The 26,984-nt window shown below is 40.2% G+C and overlaps 2 protein-coding genes across 2 annotated transcripts in view; both read left to right on the top strand.

Annotated features, from left to right (window-relative positions):
- Positions 1 to 1,111, top strand: part of dnah1 (dynein, axonemal, heavy chain 1) — a 40,649-nt gene extending 39,538 nt beyond the window's left edge. Inside the window, exon 76 of the mRNA XM_032548822.1 lies at positions 214 to 1,111. Coding sequence (XP_032404713.1) covers positions 214 to 335 — 122 coding nt within the window. The 3' untranslated portion in view covers positions 336 to 1,111. The remainder of the gene's footprint in view (positions 1 to 213) is intronic.
- A 68-nt stretch (positions 1,112 to 1,179) lies between these two features.
- On the top strand, positions 1,180 to 26,984 carry mapkapk3 (MAPK activated protein kinase 3). Its single transcript, XM_032548803.1, has 10 exons — positions 1,180 to 1,479; positions 13,715 to 13,854; positions 18,838 to 18,902; positions 19,286 to 19,365; positions 19,454 to 19,580; positions 19,748 to 19,823; positions 20,699 to 20,823; positions 23,547 to 23,632; positions 23,773 to 23,853; positions 26,234 to 26,984. The coding sequence occupies exons 1-10, from the start codon at positions 1,180 to 1,182 to the stop codon at positions 26,387 to 26,389; spliced, it is 1,236 nt and encodes a 411-aa protein (XP_032404694.1). The 3' UTR covers positions 26,390 to 26,984.

Genomic DNA, 26,984 nt, shown 5'->3' with positions numbered 1-26,984 from the left:
TGTAGCACAAATGCATGCCACACCTTTCAGATTCTTTTTCTTTGAAAAAAGAAATTGGGAAACATATATGTCACATTACCACATTCATGTGCTACCTTATGGTACTCTATGCTATAAAATACAAATAAAGTATACTAAAGTCTGTGTCTGTGAAATAATTATCTAACTAAGACGTGGTATTATGCAGATAATCTGCTGTTTGTTCTCCCATAGGGAACTCGTCCACCACTGGCCTTTCCAGTAATTACGTGACCGCCTTGGAGCTGCCCACAGACCTAAGCCAGAGGTACTGGGTCAAACGAGGGGTTGCCCTGCTCTGTGCACTGGATCACTGACCACATAGCATGAATTCTTCTTGCATTCATCACCATAAAGCTGACCAGTCCACAGCGACGGTACCTGCAGTATTTCTCTTACTACACCTGGTGTTAGCAAGAATGTTCTGTCAAAAAAACAAAAAGAAAGAAAAAACAAACGTGTGATGAATTGTTTCTGTAACTTGAAATTTTACTACAGTTCTTTTTTTTTTTTTTTAATAACATATTTACGGTTGTAAGCCTTGTCTTTTGTGTGTGTCTTTTTTTCTGTCCGGGCTTTTTCATTTCCACCTCTCTTTATCGCGCTACTACTGAGTAAGCGCTCAGTGAATTTCCGTCCTGCTCCTTTAAGACTGTCTCATAGGTCAGTGGAGAAACATGACTTGACTGAAGGAGGGGTGGCGCTTAAACAAACAGTGACAGTAGCTGGCCATGTGAATGTAACTAGAACCCAAGATCAACGGGAAACGGAGATCACCAGGGTCAACAGATTAAAGTCCTTTATAGAGATCTAATACGATTTTAATCTTCGGTTTTAGTTTCGGATGTGTTGAATTAATCAGCGGGGATTAAGTGCTGATCGGTGAAACTCGGGGAACAGTTTAAAAACAGGCGCGCAGTCAAAGGAAACATCTGAAACTAAATTACTAATGAGCTCATAAAAGAAGACGGGGTGGGTTTTTTGTGGCGTTATTTTTTAATCTCTCCCCCCCACGCCCCGAGGATCTGTTGTCCAGGATGAGCAAATGTGTGATCGGTGTTTAGATTAGTGGTTAGGGTTCCGAACCTGTCGGCTTTACGCGGTGACCTGCGAGAGTCATCAAGCAACTTCTCTTAGATTCGCTCCAAGCCGGGTGCGATCATGCTTCAAAATGGTAACGGGAAGGAAAAACCGCCGCAGTCGACAAAGACCGATGGAACCGAGTCGGAACCTTCAGCTGCCAACCCGAAACAGCAGCAGCAGCAGCCGCCGCCAGCTGCGCTCCCGGCCGAGGACACCGGCTCCACTCACTTCCCCATGCCCGCTTATCCCAAACTGGACATAAAGCGCAACGCAGTGACTGACGACTACAAGATTTCCACTCAGGTTCTGGGCTTGGGGATCAACGGCAAGGTTCTGGAGTGCTTCAACAAGAAGACCGGGGAGAAGTGCGCTCTGAAGGTAAAGAAGTAACCTGACACTTATCTGCTGGTTTGTTGTAGAGACGAGAAAGGCAAAAGAATGGAGAGCTTCGTTTGAGCTCAGGAAGTGTGTCATTACACAGTAAGGACATTTTTGAAGCTTTGTTTAACAGATTTAATCTTTATTTAGAAATGAAAAGCATCTAACAAATTCAACTTTTGCACGTTTTTGAAAACATTTTTTTAGCTATATTTTGTGTTTAAATGACAGCTCTGTTCTGTTCAATTACAATTTAAAGCATAACATGATGATTTTATGAAATATTACACAATTATTCACATACTAACATCTTATCTGAGGATATTTCTACATAAGTCATATTGGTACTGTCATGCAAACTGTTACGAATAAGTTTCCCCTTTAACTCTCTCCCAAATGCCTGTAAAAATGAGAAACCCTTTGGAGTATCAAAAACTTTTCTGGAGTTAGAAATACTCACACTCTTAGGAAAATAAGGAGCCCAGAACAATTATTAGCTTTTAAAAGTAGTTATACCCCTAAAATTATTTCACAGTACAACTAGGCCTGTCGCGATAAACGATAAATCAATTAATCGCACGATAAATTAAAACCATCGATGTCATTTTAATTATCGGCATTATCGTCTCATCCGGCCCTTTTCTTTTTCTGTTAATGACACTGAATGAAAAAAGGCTTAACTCCGGTGCTCTCCACTGACTCCTCCCTTCCTCATTTCCTTAGTGTAAAGCCCAGCGGACACTACACGATCTTAAAGCTGTCGGCCGATTGTCGGCCCATTTTCAAAACCTGACAGACCACACATTAGCCGACAGAAATCCTTGGTATAACGGTTCGATCGGGTTCGTTCCTGCCGTGTGGTGTCCAACAATGGGCACAAAATAATGGCTACAAGTTCAGTGAACTAATTTTAAAACCGGGCATTAATCAATGCTTTACTACAATCTACCTGCAATGCATGTGGCTAGTGTCAGCGTAAAGTCCTGACTGAATGAAAATCATTAGAACCTATTTACGCCACGTTAACGAAGAACAGCTGAAAAGTTACCGGGTTTATCAACTGCGGTAGCAATTTCGCTCCAACTCCTCCCCTTGTCATTTCTATATTCTTTGCATTTTGAATAAATATTAATGTTGTTTCCACATATCATCTCCAATGTCCGCTGGACTTCGGGTTGCGCCGTGTCAGCTGTTTGGGACGTAATTTCCCCTCAGAAAACACTGAGGAGAATCCGCGCTTTCTGATTGGCTGCCTGTCACATTCAACAGGCTGAGTTAAAGCGCCCAGTCGGGGAAAACCCTGATTTAGATCGGAGCGGCAACAACATCTACCATAACACACCACAATTTTAGAAAGACCAACGATCTAAGATTGTTGTAAGGGGAAAAATAGGAGCAAAAAATCGTGTAGTGTGAAATATTGCATCAGGTAGTCGATGTGCCCATTTTCTCTATTTAAATCTAATTATTACTGAAGGGCAATATAGTACACAGACTTCATAATCTGCACTCTTTTGATTGAATGCAGTATTTATTTCCACTTTTACTTTATGTTGTTTAGTTTTTTTTCAAGTGCGTTTTTTGTTAATGGAGACTGAGAATCCATTTTGTTTATGGTTGTTTTGTTTATTTTGTTTATCAGTTCCAGTGTTAAGTGTTCTTTTTTAAAATAAAGTGTATCTATCTTTGGCAGGAAATCGCATGCATTATTACATCATTTCCATTAAATCAGTGTAAAAAGGTCTTCAAACAATATTATCGTTTATCGCAATAATTTTTGAGACAATTAATCGTTCAGCAAAATTTGCTATCGTGACAGGCCTACTTACAACCAAACATCTTTACCCCCAAACATCTGAAAAGTGTGGCATGCTTTTGTAGCTGTGGCCACCTAAATAAAATATGGTGCAACAACCTGCCTTCAAAAGTCACCCAGTGAGTAAACAAAATACTAATGTGGGTAATTTCTTGATTTAGATATATAAAACCTTCTTTATTCAGACCATGGATGTTTGTAAGACAAGTTTAGACAACAAGTGTCATCATGATGACCACACCAGACATGTCAGGGATAATATATCTGTGAGGTTAGAAAATAATATCCCAAGCTTGAAATGTATCACAGAGTCCTGCTCAGTCCGTCCTCCGAACACAGAAGGAGTATGGCACAAGCGTAAACCTATCAAGCAGAGCCGACTCTTAACTATTTTGGTGCCCTGGGCAAGATTATTGTTTGACTCACACATAGAGGTTCATAAGATAAAATGTGTGCTATTCTTAAATGAAGTACTTTTAAAAAGTTGTACAAAAATGAAAATAACTCTGGATGCTACGGTCCATGTTGTTTACCATCAGTGTGGCAGTTTTTAAAAGTTTATCTGTTTTACTTTAGATTAGATCCATCTGTTGCTGAATCAATAGTGCAACGGGCACATGCAGCTACAGCAAACAGACTGCTTGAGGTATTTGACGTCATTATTTATTGTAATAATGAAGCTAGCCTCTTTAATTTGAGCTAAACTGTAAAATAAAAAAGGCCGCACAACACTTTGTGCGCAGCATTACTAGGCAACTTTCCTTTCTTTTAGTTAAACTAGGCTAAAATAATCAGTTGATATACAACAGCAGATCTTAGCAATGTACTGCATCCAATTAGCACACATAGCCAGACATGTATCCCTACCCAACATCATTTTACTTTCTTGAGAATACTTAAATGTGGCCAGAGAATGTGTTCTTCACTATATTTCATTCAAAGTTAGATTGCGATAAATAATGAAGATTATAGGTAAGCTGGAAGATGAAAAACACAGAAAAAACCTGCACCGAAACTAACATTTGATTTAAAGTTGCCATTAATTTAATGGTTAAATAAGTGAAACTGCTTTTACAGATTTCTAGAAATCATATACCAACTTTGGTTTGTAATGACATCAGAACCAGCTAACACTTTTTATCTAAACTGTAACTTAAGGAAACGCTTGAAAGGGCAGTATTCTCTGTCAGACACACCAAAATGGAATTAAGACGACCTAATACTGAATTAATTGAAACATTTCCTTTCACTTTGTCAGCTGGTTGTGGTTAGGACGGTTTAGTTTTCAGCACTGTCATGTTTTGCGTATGGAGAGCAGGAACAAAATGCAGACAGAAGCTTGGGATGAGCATAAACAAAAGAGAGAATTTTCAGACTGTGAGCAAAGAGAACAGGACAGAGTAACGGGAGGAACAAGTAGAGAACAATGAAAGTCGGTGAACTTATAAACTGAGGAAGGAGTGAAGAATGACACTGAGTCCAGATGAGCTAATCAGAGGAAGGTGGAGCAGCTGGGACTGGAAAATGCTGAGCTGGAGAACTGTGGGAAGGAGACTAATACTGACCAAAGATCGTTTTTACTTATTTATGTTTTAGTCCTTGCAGCAATAGGCACTTTAGACAATCACTCCTACTATTTGATTATTTAGTAACTACAATCTTTTTGTTTTTATTTGTTTTCTTTTGAAATGAATAATATGGAAGTCTTCTGACTCAGATTTTTCACATGCTGCTGATAACGCTTTTTCCTTTTTCCTTTAACCCACAGCTATGTGAGATAACATCGCCTCCACTTAGGGAGGCATCTTATCTTTGTGGGTTTATGGCAGAAAGAAACATCCCAGAGACCCACAGTTACTATTAGACATGCACTCCAAAACTCCGGCCTTTATGGAAGAGTGGGAAGAAGTAAATATCTGTTAAGAGAAAGCCATTAAAAATCCTGTTTATACTTTGCCACAAATATATGATGATATATGGTGGCAGTAGCTGCAGTATATTTGTTTTGGGTTTTTTTTTAGCAGGGACAGGGAAGCTAGTCAGAGTTCATGGGAAGATGGATGAAACTAAATCCACCTGTTAGAGGGTGCAAAATATCTTGAGACTGGGTTGAAGATTAACCTTCCTGTGGAACAGCAACCCTAGACCTGCAGTCAGACCTACAATTGAATGATATAGATCAAACTATGTTTATGAGTTAGGATGGCCTATGTAAATCCCAAACCTAAATACAATTAAAAAACTGTGGCAAGACTTCAGAAATGTGTTCTGTCCAATCAGGCTGGGATCAGCCAATGTCGTAAAATAGCACAGGCAAAACTTCAGATGTGCAAACTAAGTTAATACTTACCCCAAAAGAATTGCAGTTGTAATTGCAGAGAAAGGAGGTTCTGCAAAAATATTGACTCAAGTCAGGGTTTCCCCCAGAAAACTTGCTAAGCCCGGTGGTCGGGGAACCGAGGCGGCCCACCGGCGGTCCACCATGTTTTTGTATTAAAAGATGTTAAGTTGACAGGAAAAATAAAAATATTACTGGATAATTTTATCTTACGGGAAAACATCGCCAGTGAAACGCTATTTAAACCCACAACAAGTCTTAAAAACAACAAATCAAAAAATACATTTAAAATGAATATCAATGATTTGCACTTCTGTTTAATCCAAAGTAAGTCAGAGGCTCCATCAGGCCCCCCAGGGCTTCTGGGGCCCCATAAATGCTAATATTTTAACACAGACCACAGATAGATAAATGTAACATTTGTTTATTGAGATTATCAACGCTGTTAAACGTGATGCAATGCTTTCAGCATACATAAATTAAAAGATTTTAAATTATTTAACATTTAAATTTAAGATGTTAAGTAGCTGGCAAGTTTACTTTGTAAAAATTCAAAGAACAATATTCATAGTTAGATTGTTTTGTTACCATAGCTACACTCTGATGCTGTGAGTTTAATCTTTGAGTTTGAGCTCTGTTTATTTACAAATACAAATGAGTAAACTGCATTTATAACTTATTGCATTTTAGGTTGGCCAATTAAACTACACCCCCTCCCCCTAACACAGAAGCTGTTAGAGGTGCTGATGTTTTTAGCAACAAGAGGGGCCCCTAGGTCAAATTCTGCTCCAGGCCTCATACAGCGTAGGACCGGCCCTGCATGATGAGTCAAATCCGCTGCACTGCGCTGAGATGCGCAACAAACGGGAGATTTAATTCAATGCTGCTAATGTGGCTTTAGTTGCTCCTCCATTTCTGTCTATTGAGTTTTTAACAAGGGACACAGAAACTGTTCTGGCTGCTCAAGTTTGTTGCTCGAGTTTCTCAGATCTCCGCGCGCATTAACTCTAGCTGACTAAGTAGACAAAGCATTTGATACGTCTAACCGGAAAAATTATGCTAAAAATAATGATAAAATAATATAAAACCAGCGTGAAGCGTGACTACGAGGAGAGCGCAAAAGCTCCTCACTGGACTGAACCTGCATGATGAGGTTAGCGCTGGTTCGTTAACCACTAACTCTCCGGCCAACCGGGACCGCAAACATAAACTTTACAGGGAAGACAGAGCCAATGAGGCAGTGGGGCAGCGTGTTGAGATGGAAACGCCGCATAATGTTTTGTCCTCAAATATAAATCATTCTCACCGCTCGCTCAACAGCCAAGTCTGAAAGCGCCACTCCAAGTTATTCCTGCGGTTCACATAGAGCTGCGCAACCAGAGCTAACGCGGTTCGTTTTAAACTCTTACCTTGATGTTCTCCATAACATAAGTTATTTCTCACTGGGGGTTGATGTAAATATCCATACAGGCCAGCCTGTGTCCAGTTTGAGTGAAAGGAGTCGAGCGGGGTCCGCGCTGAGATAAAGTCAGAGATAAAGCAGCAGCGCGCGAGGCAACGCGCAGAGGCGCGAGCTGTGTGATTGGTCCGCTCCCAACTTTAAATGCATAAACTATAAACCTATAAATCTTTTAGAAAATAAATCTGCTCCGCAAGTGAAACTCTCAGAACACCGGAGACGCTTGCAATCCGGCTTGTAGATAAAAAAAACAAAGCGATTCCTCCCTCCCCCTCAATTGTTAATTTTTCTTTTTAAAAAAAGCATGGCGGCCGCCAGGCTTATAAAATACTAGGGGAAACCCTGCAAGTGCATGCCAAATTGTTACATTTTTATTTGTAAAATGTTGAAATATATGGATGATTTTCCATCCAGTTCAGAATTATCCACACACTTGTTGACCCACCTCTGATCCTCCTATAAAATACATTGAAGTTTGTTGTAACATCACAAAAAAGTTCAAGACGTGTGAATAACTTTTGTAAGTTGCTTACAAGATCTGCTTATCCGAGGAACAGATGCAAAAGTCCGAGAAATGTCACTCTGCGTTTAATGTACTTGGCTTTAAAGACATTAAAAAACATAACTAATCACTGCTATGCAGATGATATTCAGTTGTACAATGTCTGAACTCTGCAGTTTGTTAATGTGTGTAGACGGTGTTATGCAGTGGATGGCAGTTTTCTTTCATTAAACGAAGAAAAACTTAAATAATTGTTTTTGCACCAGAAATATCCATGTGTTGATGAAGGAGATATTTGGACCTCCTGGATCTTTACCAGACTTTGATTGTGGTTTTACTTTGGATGCACATGTCAAGTCTGTGGTTTGTTCTTGTTTTTATCCTTTGAGAAATATCGCCACACTAAGCTCCATTTGTCTCGCCTTCTGAACGGAAGAGCAATTATTCGTGCTTTTGTTTCATTACGCTCAGACGTGTTTTAACGCAAAAAAACACGTCTTAACGAAGTCGTTCAAAATGCTGCTGCCGGGCTTCTGAGAAAATCCACCAAGTTTTCACATGCGACTTCAATCTTGATGCAACGACATTGGTTTCCAGTTGGAGCTCTTCCTTGGGGTTATGTCAGAGAGTTTCTGCACCCATAACATCTCTGGCAGGTTTCTGACATCCTGTGATGAGGTGGTTCCCTATGCTACGATGCAGACAAATGTTCATTGGCCCTCAGACTTGAGACATGAGATCGGTGGTCTCTTTAAAAAGCTAGCTTTCGTGAAGCACTTTCTGATATCACTTATTGATAGAGACGCGTGCGTTTTGATGGGGACCTCTTTCTCTGCGAGCAGCGGAAACTATAGCGCACTCTTAAAGTCAGGCACGTGCCCAGCGCACTTACCTCCCACCTGTCAGCACAGTGTCAGCCGCTCAGAGATTTGCAGGCTTATTGTAATCTGTCTGAGTGACCAAAACCAGCAGCAGCTGTGTTGCTGTGTAATCGAAACCCTCAGAAAAGATGAAAAAAAGAGATGAAACGACCGAAACATGACACGCTAAAGTCAAAATATTGTGACAGAAACAAACATCCGTGAGGAGAAAGATAAAATGCATGTTGCCTAAAAATTTGAGGCTGCAAGGAGAATTTCCTACTGATAAAGCGAGCTGTTCGCATGCAATATTATCAAGGTTTAACGGCAGCGTTGTGTAATTTCTTGAATTCTTGTCTGGTCGCGTAACAGCTTCATTATTGGCAGATTTTAGCTTTCATCAGCATGAGCCCACACAGAGTCACTGTGACACAAAGGCTGAGAAAACATCACAAACTGTGCTGTTATCTTAAGAAATTTAAAGATTTTACAGAAAAGTGATGGAGACAAACACACACACACACACTCCTAATGTAGCTCTCCCTCTGTGGTGTGTGGTTTGGCTTCGTCTGGGAGCCAGACAGCCCCGGGAGCTCATCTTTCATTTGCTCTGACGGATCGCATAAGGCGCCCCTTCTGTTCAGACAGATTATTCGCTCAGACCAGGCCTCTCACACTCATTTATATTGGCTTTAACATCGAGGCAAGTGACTCAGAGCGATGTCACATGTTTGGTTGTTCTCATTTGTCAAATGTCTATCCAAGGACGTTCATTTGCACATTAGTCTGCACCTACTGACACCTCTTGGAGGTGTAAAAAAAACTGTATAGAGGTATTTTCCCATCGCATGTTGTTGTGGCAATGCCAACTACGGTAGGTTGACGGGGTTGATGTGAAGGGGGTTTTTTTTTGCTTTTGCTTCTAAACAAATAGAAGTGGAGTAGAAATGATTAAAGGTCTAAGGCGGAGGGGATTCGAAAGAGTCGTCCATTTTGTGTCTTAAATTAAGAGTTGCTTTGAGCCCTAAATGTAATAGATGGATATACGTAGGTCTAATCTACTTTACAGCAGAGCTGGCCGGGAGCCATTCCTTTTAATGTAATTCGGTTGCCGTCGTCTTTTCACTCAGATTTGTCTCACTTAGCGACAGGACAAAGGGTTCCTTGTGTTGTTTGAATGGCCTTTTGAGCACCGCCATTAAGCACAAATCTGGCCTGTAAGTATTTCATTTTACGAATAGGATAGACCTTCTTATAATGGAGGTAGGTGTGTTTATGGCTGTGCTACAAATCAAATATAAAATATCAATATTTCCAAAGCTGCTGTTGCATATCTTGCATGCTCTCCGTTAGTAGCTGGTCTTGTTAAACAAGTTAATCAGTCTCCCAGGTTTTAAGGACAAGGCTCATCTTGGTTGAACGCAACAGGAGATTGTAAGTGGAGCAAGACAGCTGACATTGTCTTTAGTCTTCTGTTAACAAAATTAAAGTCTCTTAGTGTGAATTATTCATATATTTGCCTTTAGCTGATGGAAAACTCAGAGCCAGACTTTATTCACTCATGATTCTGTTTAAACAGATTTTTAGAAATTTTAAGTTCAGCGTCTTGCAGATGTATTTATTCCCCTGAAGCTTTTCCCCACAATGTGCTTTCACATTAAAAGAACCAACTCCAGTGTAATTCATTGGGATTAACCAACACTAGAAGACTAAAGCAGGATGCAGCATAATTGTGAATTGAAAGTGAAAGCACATACTGTAAGTGGTTTTTAAAGTTTTGAAGAGAAAAGAAAATAAATCTGAAACAGGAGGTGCGCAGTTGGATTCAGCCTACTTCCAGAACCGTCTTTTACAATATTTACAGCTGTATTGTAATTTGCCGTATGTTTCTTACAAGCTCTGCACATCTAGAGATTGAACTTTTTAGTTCGGGGGCGAGAAACCGGTTTTTTTAATTAGCTTGGATTGTTTGACATAGTGCAATGTGAAAGCGAACCGCAGCCACTAAAAATGTAACAAAGGTTGCAATTTTGGTTCCCAACTGAACCGAGTCTACTGGACTGTAAGGTGTGAAAACACATTTACTGTCCAGAAAATACGGTATGTTGAGTAAACACTACTTTATGTTTAGAGTTGTCTGTCATAAGGTGAACCTCGTACCCTTTCTTTTACAGCCTCAAACAGATTTTCTTCCTGGATTACTGCTTCTGTACCTGGCTTTCTGTAAACTGGACTACAACTACAGTACTTCTCCACATTTGACTTTGTTCTTGCCACTCGATCATAAAAGCCAGATCAGTGGAGAGTGGAACTAATAGTTGTACCGTCAAGGTTTTTCCACCGGCACCATGGATCTCTGCATCTCCTCCTGAGTTTCTACGGGCCTCTTGGCTGCTTTTCTGATTAATTTTCTCCTTGCCGGACAAGACTGTCCACCCAGGACAGTCCTGGGTGTTTCCAGGACTAAACGTGGTTTAAACATCGTCAATAGTCTTTGTATTGACTATACAAGACTTGTGAATGGCCTGTCTTTTTTTTTTTTCTTTGCCTAATCAACCCTCACAGATCGGATGTTCAACTCACGCTTTGTTGTTCACTTTATGAGTCCTGCTTTATTGGTAAAAGGTTGTAAAGATAAACCACTGCTTTATGAAGCTGTACACACGGCCTCATCGAATCGTTCCGATACTTAATAGCGCTTAAACATCTCCGAGTGGTAGTGTGTGCATGCGTGTAATTAAGGTTCTGTGAGACATACCGGACAATTAAAACGAGTGAAGTGGTCAGGCAAATCGTGCGTCTCGGTGTGAGTTAAGCCTCTCCTGACACAAATCAGACGGCTTTGAGTGCTGGGGGACGTTTTTGATTGGTTTATGTGTTCAAAGTCCATCATGAGATTAGCTTGTCGTATCCTCTCAACGCTCCACTTTCCCCTCCCCCGTTTTTTGTGGTACGTTTAATTCAGTTTTATTATCCCCAGCCCCCGTCCCCACCCCAATCTCTTCCTATCCAGGAAATTAAGGGAAAACCTGCTGCTCAGACTGAAGCCATAAAGCCATAAAGAACGCAATTAGAAACAAAACCTGCCCACGGCTTTTAGTCAAAGTCAGCCTCAAGTGGGTGAAGCTAAAAAAGAAATGAGACACAGAGAGTGCTGGATCGGACAAGTTTAGTCAGCGGAAATCCTCAACTTCTTCTTTCAACACCCTGCTCCACTTGATCTCTTCACTTCCTCCTCAGCTTTAGCCAGCTGAAACATGGCCTTACACCAGCGAGGTGTTGTTTTGTGACATTTTGGGGTTTCCAGGAAGTTTCCTTTCTTTCTGTTAGCAGCTGAATGTGAAAGTCCTAAAATAGTCCGTCTTTTTTTTTTTCCTTTATGGTTGTTGTTTCTAAAGAGATAGAGAAGTGAAGACAGACAGGGGACTATGGAACGAAGGACCAGGAAGTAAGGGCGTTTCAGAAGCAGGCGCTCGCTGCTGGCAGAGTTTGCTCGCTCTTGGGTCACCTCAACAGTTCGACGCCATTTAACACAGCACAGACTTATGTCGTGTGTCTGCCACGTGCTACTCAGTCAAACTGTGTGTGTGTGTGTTATGAACTCTGGTTTATTTGGCCTTGTGAACGGCATATCACTCCATCAGTGCTGCATCCAAAAATACTCTCTGACTGCATGCGGTGTCCAAGTCAAACACCTGCTGTGTACGTCTACATGTGAGCTTAAATGAGGGCGACCATGTCCTGCACCTGCATATGTCGAACACACCCCACCATCTGAACAAACACCCTTAAAGGCGACACACATGCTCAGCTCAGTGCTGATGTGTGGAGCGCTCCTATTAGCGCTCGCTAATTAGCCTATTTAGCTTGTGGGCTAAACAGGCTGTTTAGCAAACTTTTTAGGAAGCGTACTGTGACACTCATTGACTTCATTAACTTTAATGAAGAATGTGTTTTTGGAAATGCACACATATTACCAAAAACAGAAAGGCAACAATATTTTAAAACAACAAAAAAGATGAAACAAAAAAGGTGAACTGAAACACCCAGCACACCAACCTCCTCAAACAGGCAGCAAGCATTGACCGATCACCTGTTTCATAGTTTTAGGTTTTAGGAAGTCACGGTTTGAAACCATGCACGCTTTCGCTCAGCTTTCGCTCAGCTCTGTTTCCTTAGAACCTTTTGTTATTAGCTGCTTTATATTGGTCAGTGTTTTACCACGGGAGCCAATTTTGAAGCCATCTTGCCTTGAGTTAATGCTGGCTGCAGCAGCAACAAGCTTTTCTACCTGTAGCACATTATTAAAAGCTGAGTTCTTACTAGTTATCTCATTTCTGTTTGACATGTGGCAATTACATACTCTTGTTATGACAATTGCTATTGAAAGAAAAACAAAACAATTCCCCACATCTACAGGTTTATTAAATTGAAACCTTTACTAATGTAATCCTTTTCTCACCAATTCATACAATTTCCATCTATGCAGCTTTCTGGTAAAGTCCTTAGTTTGAATGCACTTTTTTAAGGAAAATGTTTATTTCATTATTTTTCCCTCTGAGGAGTAAGAAGGCATTAATAACATGTGAGAACAGCAGCTTGGAGACTTTACAAACCAGGACCCTACCAATGCATTTAAAAGCACCACATGGTGAGCCACTGATTTAACACAGTAGTGTAAAGTTACATTCACAAAACATATTTTTTAGAGGCATTTAGATAATTACAGTTACATCTGCTCTGATTCTGAACAGCATTGTAACTCCGATCTGTGTACAGCAACCCCCTTCCTCAGAACGACTGTAACAGGAGGTAGTTATTAGGCTTCCATTAGCAGTGAATGGAAGCAGCTGAAAGTCTCACTGATTTGTTTTATTTGTGAGAATTTAACTATGCCACTGTAAAGAAGTTGTCAAAACATTATTTTGATGACGCTGACCTGTTTTACCACTAAAACTTTATTAGTCCCTCTAGAGTTAGTTGTCCCCAACATGTCACTGCCCCTTAAATGCAGTGGCATTTAAGGGGCAGTGGCATGCTAAAGCTTGCTAATAATAATAGCATTAGATGCTATACCCACAGAAATAAGCAATCAGACAAAAACAGACTTTTGTTTCAGTGTTTTATTCACATTTGTTTTCAGGCTTTCTTAGAAACACCTGGCTTTTCTGCATTTACAACATCTGCACCCATCTTCATAGGCGTTAATAGTAACTTAAAGAAGTGCTACTCACTTACTCCATGTCTGTTAACCCAACAGATTCTCTACGACAGTCCCAAAGCCAGACGGGAGGTGGAGCTCCACTGGCGAGTGTCTGGTGGGCCGTACATCGTTCGCATCCTGAGCCTCTACGAGAACATGCACCACGGGAAGAAATGCCTGCTCATCATCATGGAGTGGTAGGATGACAGTTTACGAATGTTGACCTAACTCAGCTTTGTACACACCAACACATCCAATATTTCTAATAAAATAGAGTCCGAATTTATAAGCTTTTTAAAATGACAAACACCACGGTGATAGCAATTTTTCCTTAACAGATTTCTTCTAACTTTAGCATTTTTGGGGGGGGGGGTCACACTTTAAACAACAAAACACGTTTTTATGTCAGATTACTTGAATCAATACAAAATGCAGTTTTAAAGTGATGATTTAATTTATTAAGGGAAGAAGCAACCAAAAACATTGCGGCTCACTGTAGAAAGAAAAATTGAAAGTAAGGAAAAATCCCAGACTTGTTGTCATTAACCACAAAACCGTTACAAAGCCAAACATATGAAGCAAACATGAGACATTGGGGAGCTTTCCCAGGAGTGGTCAGCAAACCAAAAAATACTCAAAACGCAGACCGATGAATTATGGAAGAGGTCGCAAAAGTGGCCCACCACCAAAAATGTAAAGATAGGCCTGCGGGTCTCATGTTTTTACTCTGAGTTTACGTAGATCCCCTTCTTTACTAGAAGAGCAAATTATTATCTTTCCAGATGCGAGGCCGATTACCTTCACACTGGTTTGCAACATTTGGTGTTTCAAGAATGCTCTCATATCATCACAAACTTAACAGAAGATTTCTGTGTGTGGAAGCCGTGAGAAAAGATAGTTGTTGTTGGGTTTTTTTTGTCAATAAGAGTAGAGAGAACTCCTCCCAACTAAAACCCAACCCATCAAAACCTTGATGGTTTATCAAGCCATCAAACCGCCTTGGTTGCAAGCGGAAAAGCATAATTTTAGAGATCAAAAGAAAGCAGGGAGTGACTGAAGGGAAATGACCGTTTCTGTTCTAGGGAATTTGACACAGCAGCTGATTATTGTAACCACTTTTATTTACACTGCAGCTCTTTGCTTCTTTTTGTGCTCTCACTGTCTGTGTGTGTGTGTAGGCGTGTGTAGGGAGGTGTGAAGTTGAAAGGTCTGAGTAATGCTGCGTCGTTATTGATTCAGAAGCGTCTGAGTGAAGGCCCATCAAAGCCAGTATCATTTCCACTGTCGGTTCATGACCTTTAACCACTGACTAACTGTGACAGGTTCAATTCTGTTTAGATAAAGCTTCAAGTCAACAAGACACGTTTACCTCTGAATTCAAAAGAGGAAGCAGACCAAGAAAAGTTTCAGTTTTCCTTCAGCCACAGAAACAGGGCAGGAGAGCTATGCAGGAGAGAAAGTGTCCAAACAATACAAACCTTTGGTACAAGCCTGTAAAACTTCACTTTTTTATATATATACAGTACAGACCAAAAGTTTGGACACAACTGTGTGTCCAAACTTTTGGTCTCTACTGTATATATATAATTCCATTTAATGAATCCATGTGCAGACACAGCAACCTGTTTTGTGTTAGTTATTTCATCTGCTCTGTATGTTTAGCATATCCGATTGTTTTTCTGTGAAGCTGAGCCCTGCAAATTTTGATTCTGATTTCTGCTATCATAATGTAATTCTGATAGCAGAATTACATTATGAGAACAACAATGAAGGTGTGCTCCTGTTGTGAAGAGTCAATAATTATCTATATCAGAAGTAGAGGCCATATCACTCCTTGTTTGGTTTTACTAAGGTTTTAGAGGAGAACTAAATGAGAATGTGGTTGGCATTTAGTATTTTATATTATCGATGAGGGCAAACTAACATCGCTACTAAAACAGCAGCGTTCACGTGTACATCTTGAAAATGTAGCTCCTTTCCCCAACTCAGAGTTTTCTTACAGGATTCGAGTTATTTAAAATCCAGCCTGATTTATGACACGTAGGTGTTGAAAGCATTTTGCTTCATTTGAAAGCAAATGAAACATTTTGCTCTAAATGGAGCCTTCCTTTTATCTAATTTGTGTTTCTCTGTCTGACCCTAAATGAACAGCAGATATGTCTTCACATGTGGTATAAAATACTGTTTTACAGTTTCTATTGGCTTATAAGTGTGTGATCTCCCCGACTTCAAATCTAACACAAAATTTAGGTAACTTTTACATCGCAGAAAGTTGTTCATGTTATGTTGTGATAAACTGCAAAAAAAAAAAAAGAAAGTATTTTTGTGTAGTTTCTAGTGGAAATATGTTAGTACACTTGAAATAAGAGAAAACCTACAAGTAACTCAGACAGATGTAGGAGCTTGTTTTAAGCCAATGATTCTTCAATACAGGCAAATTTTTTCACTTATGGGAAACATGTCTTGTTTTCTATATTTTTTCTAACTTGTTTTGAGACATGTGCTTTTTGCAGTGCAGTGCTTAAGTTTGGTGCATCCGCTGACTGGAAAAGAAATGTCTTTTTGGGGCTTTTGTCCACCTGTCATCAGTCAACCTGAAAGTTAGCTAGTTCCTGTCACTTCCCATTTCTCTGAGCATCTCTACAGTAGGACTGTCCTCAGAGTCACCACCCAAAATGTCAGCATTAAAACAGCAACAGCTTTCACATTTGCTCATTTTGTGTGCGCGCGTGTGTGTGTGTGTGTGCGTGTGTGTTATAAGGTAGTTATTTTTGACAAAGTAGAGAGCGGCTACAACTGCTCTAATTTGTCAACTAAGTTTCATAGCTGCAACTAAAAGAAGATTCCCCGCTGTTAGGACACTGCAGATAGTGGAGCAAAACGCACTCACAGTCACATTTGTCCTTCACCTATCTGCTCATCTGTAAACCACAAAAAGTACACACTTATTAATGCTCACAGATCCACTCAGCAATGAGAACGGACACACTTTGCTCAGCAGCAGACGGGAGTTTCAGGTATCAGTCACTGGGTGGGGGAGAGCAGACTTTTAACTGATCTTGGAACATTTTGGTGATGTTATCCTCAAAACTTTCAAACAACGCGGCTGTATGTGCTGGGAATAATTTGAATACTAATTTAAAAAAAAAAAACTCTAAACGAGTTCAGTAATCCTTGAGTAAAACGTTATCTGCAAACAACAATAAATTTCCTGGATCATAAACGAGGTCGATCATTGTCTAAGCGTTTCACGTTAAGCCGTTTTAGTTTCCAGAATGTGTTAGAATGAGAGATGCTTCCGTCTCTCTGCCAGTAATTAAAATCTGCTGTTTTTTTATGAATCGGCTCCGTCTGGTGATCACCAGACCCGTACGAGTTTTGTAAAAAAAAATGTAAAGAATCAGATAAATGTTGGAGATATATGCCGGGGTCCATAAACTGGGAGGTTCTTCCAATGTCATCATTTTCTGGTAAATTAAAAACACTACCACTATAGGGAAACCCACAGAACATTTTATGCTTTTATAGTCGGTGCTTGTTACATTACAAAGCATTTTCTGGCGCTCCACAAAAAGAAAAAAAAAAAAAAGCAATCTTATTTTTCTGTATGAAGACAGAGGTGCCTTCCTTCAAACACTGACCGGAGAGTTTTAGGCTCATACTAAAGACAAGCTGAGGGGCTTTGATAAAATCTTTCTATATTTAGTCTCTCGTCTTGGCAGAGATGCCATGTGAAACCCGAAGAGGAATGAATTCCTCAAGGGGAAAGAAGGACTCATGAGAAGGATGAGCTGAGAGGAGGGCGGTGCGGACAAATTCTTATGTGCGTAAAAATGTTTTGTTTATTGTTTTGTTATTTCAAGCTGGAAGGTGAACTTGTGCAGCGTGTGCGTTTGAATCTACATGCTTGTTCTGTTTGTTTGTGCTTCCAGCTTGGTAAAGTTAACGTAAATGAGCCACACCACCAGCCAATCACAGACAGGTCTTTTTTTTTTATCCAATCAGAATATTTCTTTTAAACTTGGATAAATGTTATTCCAGCAAATCAAAATACGACACCAAGCTACAGACATTAAACAAGAAAACTCAATACAACTTTTACATTTTGTATCTTAAGAATATTTAGTAAAGCACACAAAATATGCTTGCTCATAATTCTCCACTTTAGGTGATATTTCTATAATTGATTTTAATTTTAAATGTGACCAGCATTTCATAGCTTATTTGGTTGATCACTTTAAAATGATTTAACTGAATTTTAAGACTTTTTTAAGTGTTTTGTCAACTAAGTCTTCTAATAAACTACCTAGTCAAATTTCCTCTCATTTTAAAAACACCAGACTTGGCAAGCTTGGCAAGCACAAAATTGTCCAAAATGTCTTGATACGCTGAAGGATTAGGAGTTATTTTCACTTGACCTGAACGGCCTGAAAAACAACCCACGCCATAATCCTCTCTGCTCCAAACCTGCAGTCAGACAGGACATAGAGGCCGGATTTGTTCCTCCGAGGAAACGTATCCAGTGGTCCAGACTCCATGGCGACCTGGGTCTGGGCGATATGCCTCAAAACCTGTCATGAAATAGGCGTTTCATACCAGTCGATATTGACAATTATCAATTAGTTTTTTTGTTTTAAACATGTGAAATACAGCCAAACTGATGATGTGACATTTCCTGTTTTATCCACAGTTTCCACTCCAAGCCATTGTTTTTTTTGTTTGTAACCAGTTATGTGCAAGTTACTCAACAGGTTGTTGCTAGGTAACCAAAAAACAAGCGAGTTAGTTGAACATTTTTTCAGACGTATTTTCTGTTGATGTTATGTGTATGTACGTATATTGTTATTGATTTATTGCCCAGCCCTACACAGAGACACTGAGATCCACCTGGGGTGTTACTTGAATGCATCTGTTTCACCATGGAAACCAGATTTAAGCGTTTCCCTCATGCATCCTATTCCAGTGTCTTTCAGAGCTACTAAAGAAACGATTTCAAGGGATTTAGAATCAGTGAAATCAATTAAAATACTTTGTTTTAAAGTAAACTGGTTATTAAAAAAACATCATCTCAGTGCCTATTAAGGAATAACTTAGACTTTGACATTTTGTTTATGGAAGTTTGCTTTCATTCTATCGTGAAAAACTAACAAACAGTCATGTATTGATCCCTGTTTTTCCAGTATGGAAGGAGGAGAGCTGTTCAGCAGAATCCAGGCCAGAGGAGACCAGGCCTTCACTGAAAAAGGTGAGAATAAACGACCACATCAGACTCTCTCTCCTTGGACGGCGTTACCCAGGAAAGGACAGATTCGTGGAGTCAGACGCACTTCAGCCGAAAGCATCGGATGCACCTCTTTAAAGATAAATCACGAGAATGCAGCTGCCACTCTGAGTCATCTTTTTTTTTTAAAAAAAAAACAACTCGTGTGAAGTTTAAATTATTTTAAATCTTTTAGTGTGAAACAATGTAGGTCACATGGGTTCATCTGCGTCGGTAAAAATAGGAAGTGAAACTTCCACCAAACATCCAGGTTAAACCCAAAGCGGGCCTGCGCTCGATCTCCTCATGTCCTGCCGTACCCGATCTGCTACTGGTTTGAGAGAGTCTGTTTATCTGCTTCCTCCCAGAGGCGTCTGAGATCATGAGGGACATTGGGACTGCCATCTCGTTTCTCCACAACATCGACATTGCCCACAGAGACATCAAGGTACGTAGAGAAATCCAGATGAGAACCTCCAAATCGCAAAAGCGCGTCGTAATTTCTGCTCCGTCCACTTCTCTGCTCGCGTCTTCAGCCGGAGAACCTGCTGTATACCATTAAAGGCAAAAACGCGGTGCTGAAGCTGACAGACTTTGGCTTTGCGAAAGAGACGACGTTACATAACCTCCTGCAGACGCCCTGCTACACACCGTACTATGTGGGTAAGAGGTTTCTTTACTTTTTTTTTTTTGAGGTGTGTAAAATGATATCAGGAGTTGGAGTTGTTGCTTCAAAGCAAAAAAAACAAACAAAACATCTTTTCTGTCTGATAATGTGAACTGTTTTATGTATTCTGTGTTTATGTTTTTGGCATGTCATCATTGATAAGCTCCTGAGGTTTTGGGTCCGGAGAAGTATGACAAGTCATGTGACATGTGGTCTCTGGGCGTCATCATGTACATCCTGTAAGTACCGAGACGGTAGAGTCAGGGGTTTCTATGGGTGGAGGGTTGTGATGATTTAAGCTGTGCTTTCCAGTAATAATTACACCTGTTGAACTTTTCGCTTGATGAAACTGTTTTCAAATAATTCCACAAATAAAGATCTGAAAAATGTGGCGTGCGTTTGGGTCCAATGGATATTTTGTTGAACCCCGTTTCACTTCCTGTCTTTTCGGTTTTGGCTCTACCACACCTAGCGACAATCCATTTTGACCTTTCCCTCCGCCCCCTTCTGAATATTTCAGTCAGATTTGATAAAGATTCTAATTTAGATTTGGATCTGGACTTTGACTTTGCCACCCTAACATAAATACCCTTCGATCTGAATCGTTCCATGCAGCCTCTGAGATGTTTTCTCCCGGGATTTCCCTGTATTTATTTTTTTTCCCCTTTATCTTCTGGTGAACTCTGTCCTCTGCTGCCACTGCCGTGCTTTGCTGTGGAGGTGATGCATTCAGGGTGGTGTTTAGTCTTCCACCACAAGTAGCATTCTGCATGTAGGCCAGAAATTTCCACCTTGGTTTCATGCGACCGTGTCTGCCGTGCCCCGTATTTTTGAGACAAATTTCACAAAGGGCTTCCTGTGCTGTGAGATTAAATTACAGTATTGCACACAGCCAGACTCTGCTTACGAATTAAGTGAAGGCTGTCACAGTATAAAAACGCAACGCGCAATGTGATGTTTGCCTGTTATCCCAAATTAAATGTATACAATTTGTGTATAAAAGGTTAAAAAATAAATCAAGGTAATGGATACTTTTGGAAGGTACTGTGGATATGTGCTAAAGAAGTGTATCAGAGGCAGATTAAAAAACGCTCGTATCTGTTTGTCTCCCCAGGTTGTGCGGCTACCCTCCTTTCTACTCCAACACCGGCCAAGCTATTTCTCCCGGGATGAAGAGGAGGATCAGGATGGGCCAGTACGAGTTCCCTGATCTGGAGTGGTCCGACGTGTCGCAGGAAGGTAGGAGTTCAAACTCCAAAGTGGATCTGTGGCAAACAAAGTCGAAAACCTCTGGAATCACCTGAACTGATGAACATGAGAGGACACACAGATCAAACAGCCCTCAACACTTAGACAGGAAATTAGAGGTTATGAAAAAAAACCTGAAGGATTCTTTATCTGTGGGTTTTTTCCTACGTAAAACAGCACATTCGATATCTTTAGTCATGTAAATTTTTTATTAAAGCGAGCAAACAAAGTTTTAAGGAAGGATATGAAACCTATTGCTCTCACCTTTGTGTGGAGTTGACCTTATTCTGAAGCAAGCCGCACCAGAAACAGGAAACCGTGGGGCTGCACAGAGTGACTCTGCAGATTGACTGGGTGACCTACTAATTCACACAGAGGAAAAACTTCAGTCAGGTGACCGGCGGCCGTACACACCGCACAAGATAACATCTTATCTTTGACAAATCGGACTGCTTTGCATCTTCGTCTCGGGTTTCAAAATAAAAACAGGCCTGTTTCTGCGCGGTTTGCGTGAGATCGGCATTCGTCTTCAGTTTAAACCATTGGGCCTCTGTAACCTATCAGACAATCTGTCTCATCTCTGGTCTTTCTTTTTTTCCGACCTCAACCAGCTGATCTCCTTTTACCAAACAATGACAGCGGATGAGTCAGTCCCCTTGTTCTTTTTTTTTTCTTCTCATTTAAATCCCTCTTGAGTTGATGTTTTTGTTTTTACAATCCCCAAACCATAACAACACTCACAACTTTAAGATATTATGTTTGGCTTTTTATGCCTTTGACCATCACAATGTAGCGAATAATATGAAATAGAAGAAAAACAACACATCCTTTTCATTGTTTTTTGTTGTTTTTTTTACAAAAAAAAAATCAAAATGTGTACCATACATTTCCACAACAATTATACAATTCTAGTGCAACCAACTGCTTTCATAAGTCACCAAATATGTAAACAGACTCCAACCTTGTGTAGTTTTTGAAGGCCCCAAATGTTTGTCAGAGAACCTTGGAGAACAACCATCATTATGAGGATTAAGGAACACTGTGGAGATGTAAAAAATAATAAATAACTACTTTAGCAATTGATTACTCATTAACTGACTAAAGAAAGCAAAGTCCATTTGCTAAAAGAACAACATACGCAGTCGTAATTAAGCCCAAACTGTAAAAAAAAAAAAAACATATATATTTTGCATTTTTAAAATAAGTGTTCCACTCAGAATCTCCTTTTAACCTTAACTGGTTCAGATTCTGCACAGAAGAAAATCTCCTATGAAACACGTTTTAGTATGAATTTTATAATCAGTAAACGGAAAACATAATAATCAGATTAGCCCTACATTGTATTAATGTTAAGACAAGCAGAAACCTTTTCATATGTTGACGTTGGAAGTGTTTGTCAGCTGCAGATGCGTCCTTTGCTACAAGGAATGCTATGTTGTTGCACTACATGCAGTAATCTGTTTTTCTTCTCAACAAAAGGAGCTACATTTTTATTTCCTGCCACTTTTTAATATGTTTCTAACATTGCGTAAAAAGGCTTATGTGTTTCGACAAAAAATCTGCAGAATGTGACAATTTGTTTATGTGATTAATAGACAGATCATCAGAATAATTCATTGCCAAAATGAGCATTAGTTAGAGAAAAACATTCCAAATGTTTTTTAGTTAATTCAGTTGAAGAGGGCTGCAGGATCCAAATATGGCTTTTACGAAAGAGTGAAGAAGAGAAAGCCATGGTAGAAAGAAAGGCATGAGAAGTCCTATGTTCAGTTCACATCAAGCCGTGAAAAGGACACAGCAAACATTTGGAAGAAGGTCCTCTCTTAAGATGACACCAAAGTGAAGCTTCTGGGCCCAGATCCCAGGAAAACTGGTTAGTGTTGATGTTAAGATGGAGGAGGCTGGCCTAGTATTCCCTTCCAGCAGGACAACAACTTTAAAACACATACAGTGTGATAGTTTGGACCAAAGCATATTGATGAGTTAGAATGGCCTAGTCAAACTCCTAAATCCAAATGAGAATCTGTTGCAAAAATCCTGAAAACTGACCTTCACAGAGGCCTTATTGAAAACGGACTAATAGGTCTGGTTGTGTAAAGCCGACAGAGACGCCGGAAGGCGACTTTGTAAAGTGTCGACTGAAGAGGGGCTGAATACAATTGCAAGCCACACTTTTTAGATCTAAATTAGATTTAAAAAATAATGGAAACGTATGCATCATGTTCCTTCTGATTCCAAATGCCGTGCTGCTTGGTGCTGTCTGTGTACCGTCTGGTGGCTGTAATGTGAAGGAGTGTGATCTCCAGCTACAACTCCAGCCTCTTTCTGCGGTCCGATTACTTTGACTCGCCGGTTCTGGTGATGCAGAACGCCTCCACAGGCGGCTTCAAACTCAACTGCCCTGGATGCAGCAGGCTGAGCTGCAAGATGTTTACAGCGTCTCGCCACAAAACCCTCAGCTTTTTCTCATCCGTGTGCCTTCTTGTAACCAGCCCAGTGGGTGCAGCTCCAGCTTAGTCTGTGGTACAAGTTTTCTAGTTCCAAACGTTGGTATATGGTTTTGCTCAAACTCAAGTTGTAAGGTGATTCTGCCCTATTTACTGGAAACTGTAGAAGTAGGCCACACTGCCCCTCCCAGAGAGACAATAATTCACTTGTTTGCAGCTACTAACCTTATAATAATGACAATGCAGGTGTTTTTTTTCCCTCCCCAGCTAAAGATCTGATCCAACAGCTACTGAAGACGGACCCGAACGAGAGAATGACCATCACTCAGTTCACCAACCACCCCTGGATCAACGTAAGCAGCTGACTCCATAAATCCCTTCCCGTTTACCACGTGCTTGTCTCAGGCTTCATCTGGACGTGTGTGTGCGTGTGTGTGTGTGTGTGTGTGTGTGTGTGTGTGGGTGTGTGTGTGTGTGTTTCCCCGCTCTGCAGCAGTCCATGATGGTTCCCTCCACTCCGCTCCACACCACTCGGGTCCTGAACGAAGAAAAGGAGCTGTGGGAGGACGTGAAGGTAAGAACTGTCAACACTGACACCTTCTGGTCACACTCTGCCATTACAACCTATAGACATAACTAAAAACTAAAGCTGCTCATATGTATATTGTTGCTAGCTAGCTAGTCTTTTGTTGTTGTTGTTTTTTTTTTTTTAATCTGTCATGGGTAAGTAACTTGAAATTTGTCGCCATTTTTATGGACAACGTTCGTCTTCGTTATTGGCTAATTTCTGTTGTCAACCTACACAAGACTATGTGCATACTGTGCAAAAAAGCCTGGCCGCTGTAGGGGTGAAGTGAAGGCTATAAAGAGCATAGCAATATATATTTTCTTCAGTAAATTTCTGTCATGATACACGTCTTAAATTTCATTCATAATGATCTTTAAATTTGAGCTTTGGAAACCTGCAAAGACTCTGATTTAATAAATGACGTTTAAGTAAAATTTAATTGGCAGAAAAACAGTGAACCCCTAATAGATGGCAGAGCTTGACTCCCGTTAAATCCTCTGCTGCCACTAGGTGGAGGAAGAGGCCCGAGCCTGTAATATGAGCCTCTTTAAAGGTTTAACACTAGTCATGCGCCTCCTTCCAACTATCTCTGTTTGTTATACACAGACATAAGACGCTCCATGAGCGTCGCACAGGCCTGATTCAACACGTATTGAGCAAAATGTAGATTTGCACATTCCGTCACAAGCAACCAAATGTGCATGACTGAAGTGATAAAAGGTGAATAGGCCTTTCTTTAAAATGAGACGCTCACAATGGGATCCTGTGTTGCAACTAGCCACTGCTGTGTTGCGTAAAAATTAGGCAAACTGCACATAGAGGTGCAAAACCAGAAGAATATTGTAATTCTTTTTATACAGGCCGAGTGGATCATGGCTGACGAAAGGGAAAAGTCTCTGAGACTCCAGTTTCTCTTGACCTCGGCTTAGAGACCTTTGACCTTTCACCCGGTTTATAAAATACTCTCAAACTGTCCCCTTTTTCTTTTTTTTCTCTGCATGATTTTTATTTTTTTTATGTTTTTTGCAACTAGAGTGCCTTCCAATTATTTTTTTTACATTTTATACACAACAATCGAACACTTGTGCATTTTACTTGGATTTTATGGGACAGAACAACAAAATATTGCATAATTATACAGTGACTAGTAAAACAAAAACCACGGAGTTTAAAAAAAAAAAAACTTCTTACAAATAAAAATGTCACATGTGGCGCAGCATGGACCAATTCGAAACTTAGCTAATAATATTTATTAATAAAGAATTATTTAAACTATCACAATCTCTCACATGGTTTGGTGGCTTACAGGATTTCTTGTGGCTTTATTTCTGCAATGATTTTCTGTTTTCCACTCTTCTGTAAACGCTCGGTGAGTTCAAAGCTTCAAATATTGTTTTACAACCTAATTGTGCATTAAACATCTCCACAACTTTCTTAATGACCTGACTGCTGTGTTCCTTGGGCCTCACAATTCTGTTTGGGGGGGTTTCTAACAAACCTCTGTGATATATGAAATTGTAAATTAAGTTGAACACTATTTTACTGCTATTATAAAATCCACAAATGTTTGATATTGTAATGTGACCAAATGTCAATAAGGTTCAACAGGTGGAAGTACTTTTGCAAGGCAATGTATTAAATGGGCAGACTTTGAAGGAGGGTTATTTATGTTTCTGTTCAACAGTTTACAGACTCGTTCGATAAATTAGAATATTACTAAAAAGTCTATTAATTTTCAGAACTTTATCACCTAATGAAACACAGTAAATATATTAGTTACACACAGATTGATGTTTAAAAGTCATTATTTTTGTTATTGATGAAATGACTTTTAAAATTAGAATATTCAGGGTTTCCCTCAGTGTTTTATAAGCCTGGCGGGCCACCAGGCTTTACTTGTAACCCCACCAGGCTTAGCATTGTTTATTTATTTTAAGTTTTTTTTTTATTATTGCCTTTTTTAAAGACTTTATAGTTTGTGTTTAGGTATTAACATTCCAGTCTTCTGATAACACAAAGCTATCAAGTGATATTTTCAAATTTCTTAACGTTAAACATTTTTTACCTCAAAAACATGGCGGCCGGCTGGATGACTGCTAGCCACTGGGCCTAGCAAGTTTTCTAGGAAAAACTCTGATATTACATCAGACCATTAAAAGTTTTAAAACCGAAACATGGGTTTAGTAAAAAAATTATATTTATTTCCCCCTTAAAGGGCTGTTAATCTAACAAATAACTAATCGGAACGTCTATTCCAATTTATTTAATATGACTGTACACTTTTAAAAACTGATGTCTTACTGTCTCCTGTAGGGAAAACATTAGTTCCAGTTTGAGAAAGTACCGAAATAATTAACTGCTTTGTTTGCTACCTTGTCTCTCGCAGGAGGAGATGACCAGCGCCTTGGCGACCATGCGCGTGGACTACGACCAGGTGAAGATCAAGGACCTCGACACATCCAGCAACCCTCTCCTCAACAAGAGGCGCAAGAAGGCGGCGGCGGGGGGGAAGGGCGGCTCCACCGTCTGCCAGAGCCAGTGAGACGACGAGGAAACTCTGTGGAGAGTCCTGACCGAACAGCGTCAGCCGAGGAAGAGGAGCAGCTCCGGACATGGGAGTTAGGAAGCGCCAGATGGCGTTACTCAGACGGCCGGTCTGAACCTCCGAGACTGGAAGTTGAAATGCACTCTGGGAAGAGGGAGAATTAAAGCTGGACATTCGTTCCTGTCAGTGGTAGAAACCGACAGCTCTGCTCGTTGTTGGTTTGTCTCTGTTGATTATTTTTATTCGTGGATTTTTTTTTTTTTTTTTTGTAGCGCTAGGTTGTTCATAAGTGTCTGTGTGCAGACACGACGTATCCGTGGTGATATTTTTGTGAATGCCTAAAATCTCCTTTGGAGCTATTGTGAAGATCACAAAGAAACAAATTGCACAGAGAGAGAAAGAGAGACTGTGAAGCACTCCTCGTTGCCTGTGTTGTCTTAACTTTGTCTTTTGCTGCTTTCCTTTCAGAATTAAAGCCCAGTCTCCCGCCGACTGTCCCGTTATTAAAATGTAGCCTCCGTATCGACCTACAGTTCCATCCGAAGAAATATTTTTCACTGAAGCAGAAATAAACATACCGTCATGTTCACTA

The sequence above is a fragment of the Xiphophorus hellerii genome, chromosome 20, assembly GCF_003331165.1.
Source record: "Xiphophorus hellerii strain 12219 chromosome 20, Xiphophorus_hellerii-4.1, whole genome shotgun sequence".
Lineage (NCBI taxonomy): Eukaryota > Metazoa > Chordata > Actinopteri > Cyprinodontiformes > Poeciliidae > Xiphophorus > Xiphophorus hellerii.
The sequence above is the reverse complement of the archived record's forward strand: the minus strand, read 5'-3'. Positions and strand labels throughout refer to the sequence as shown.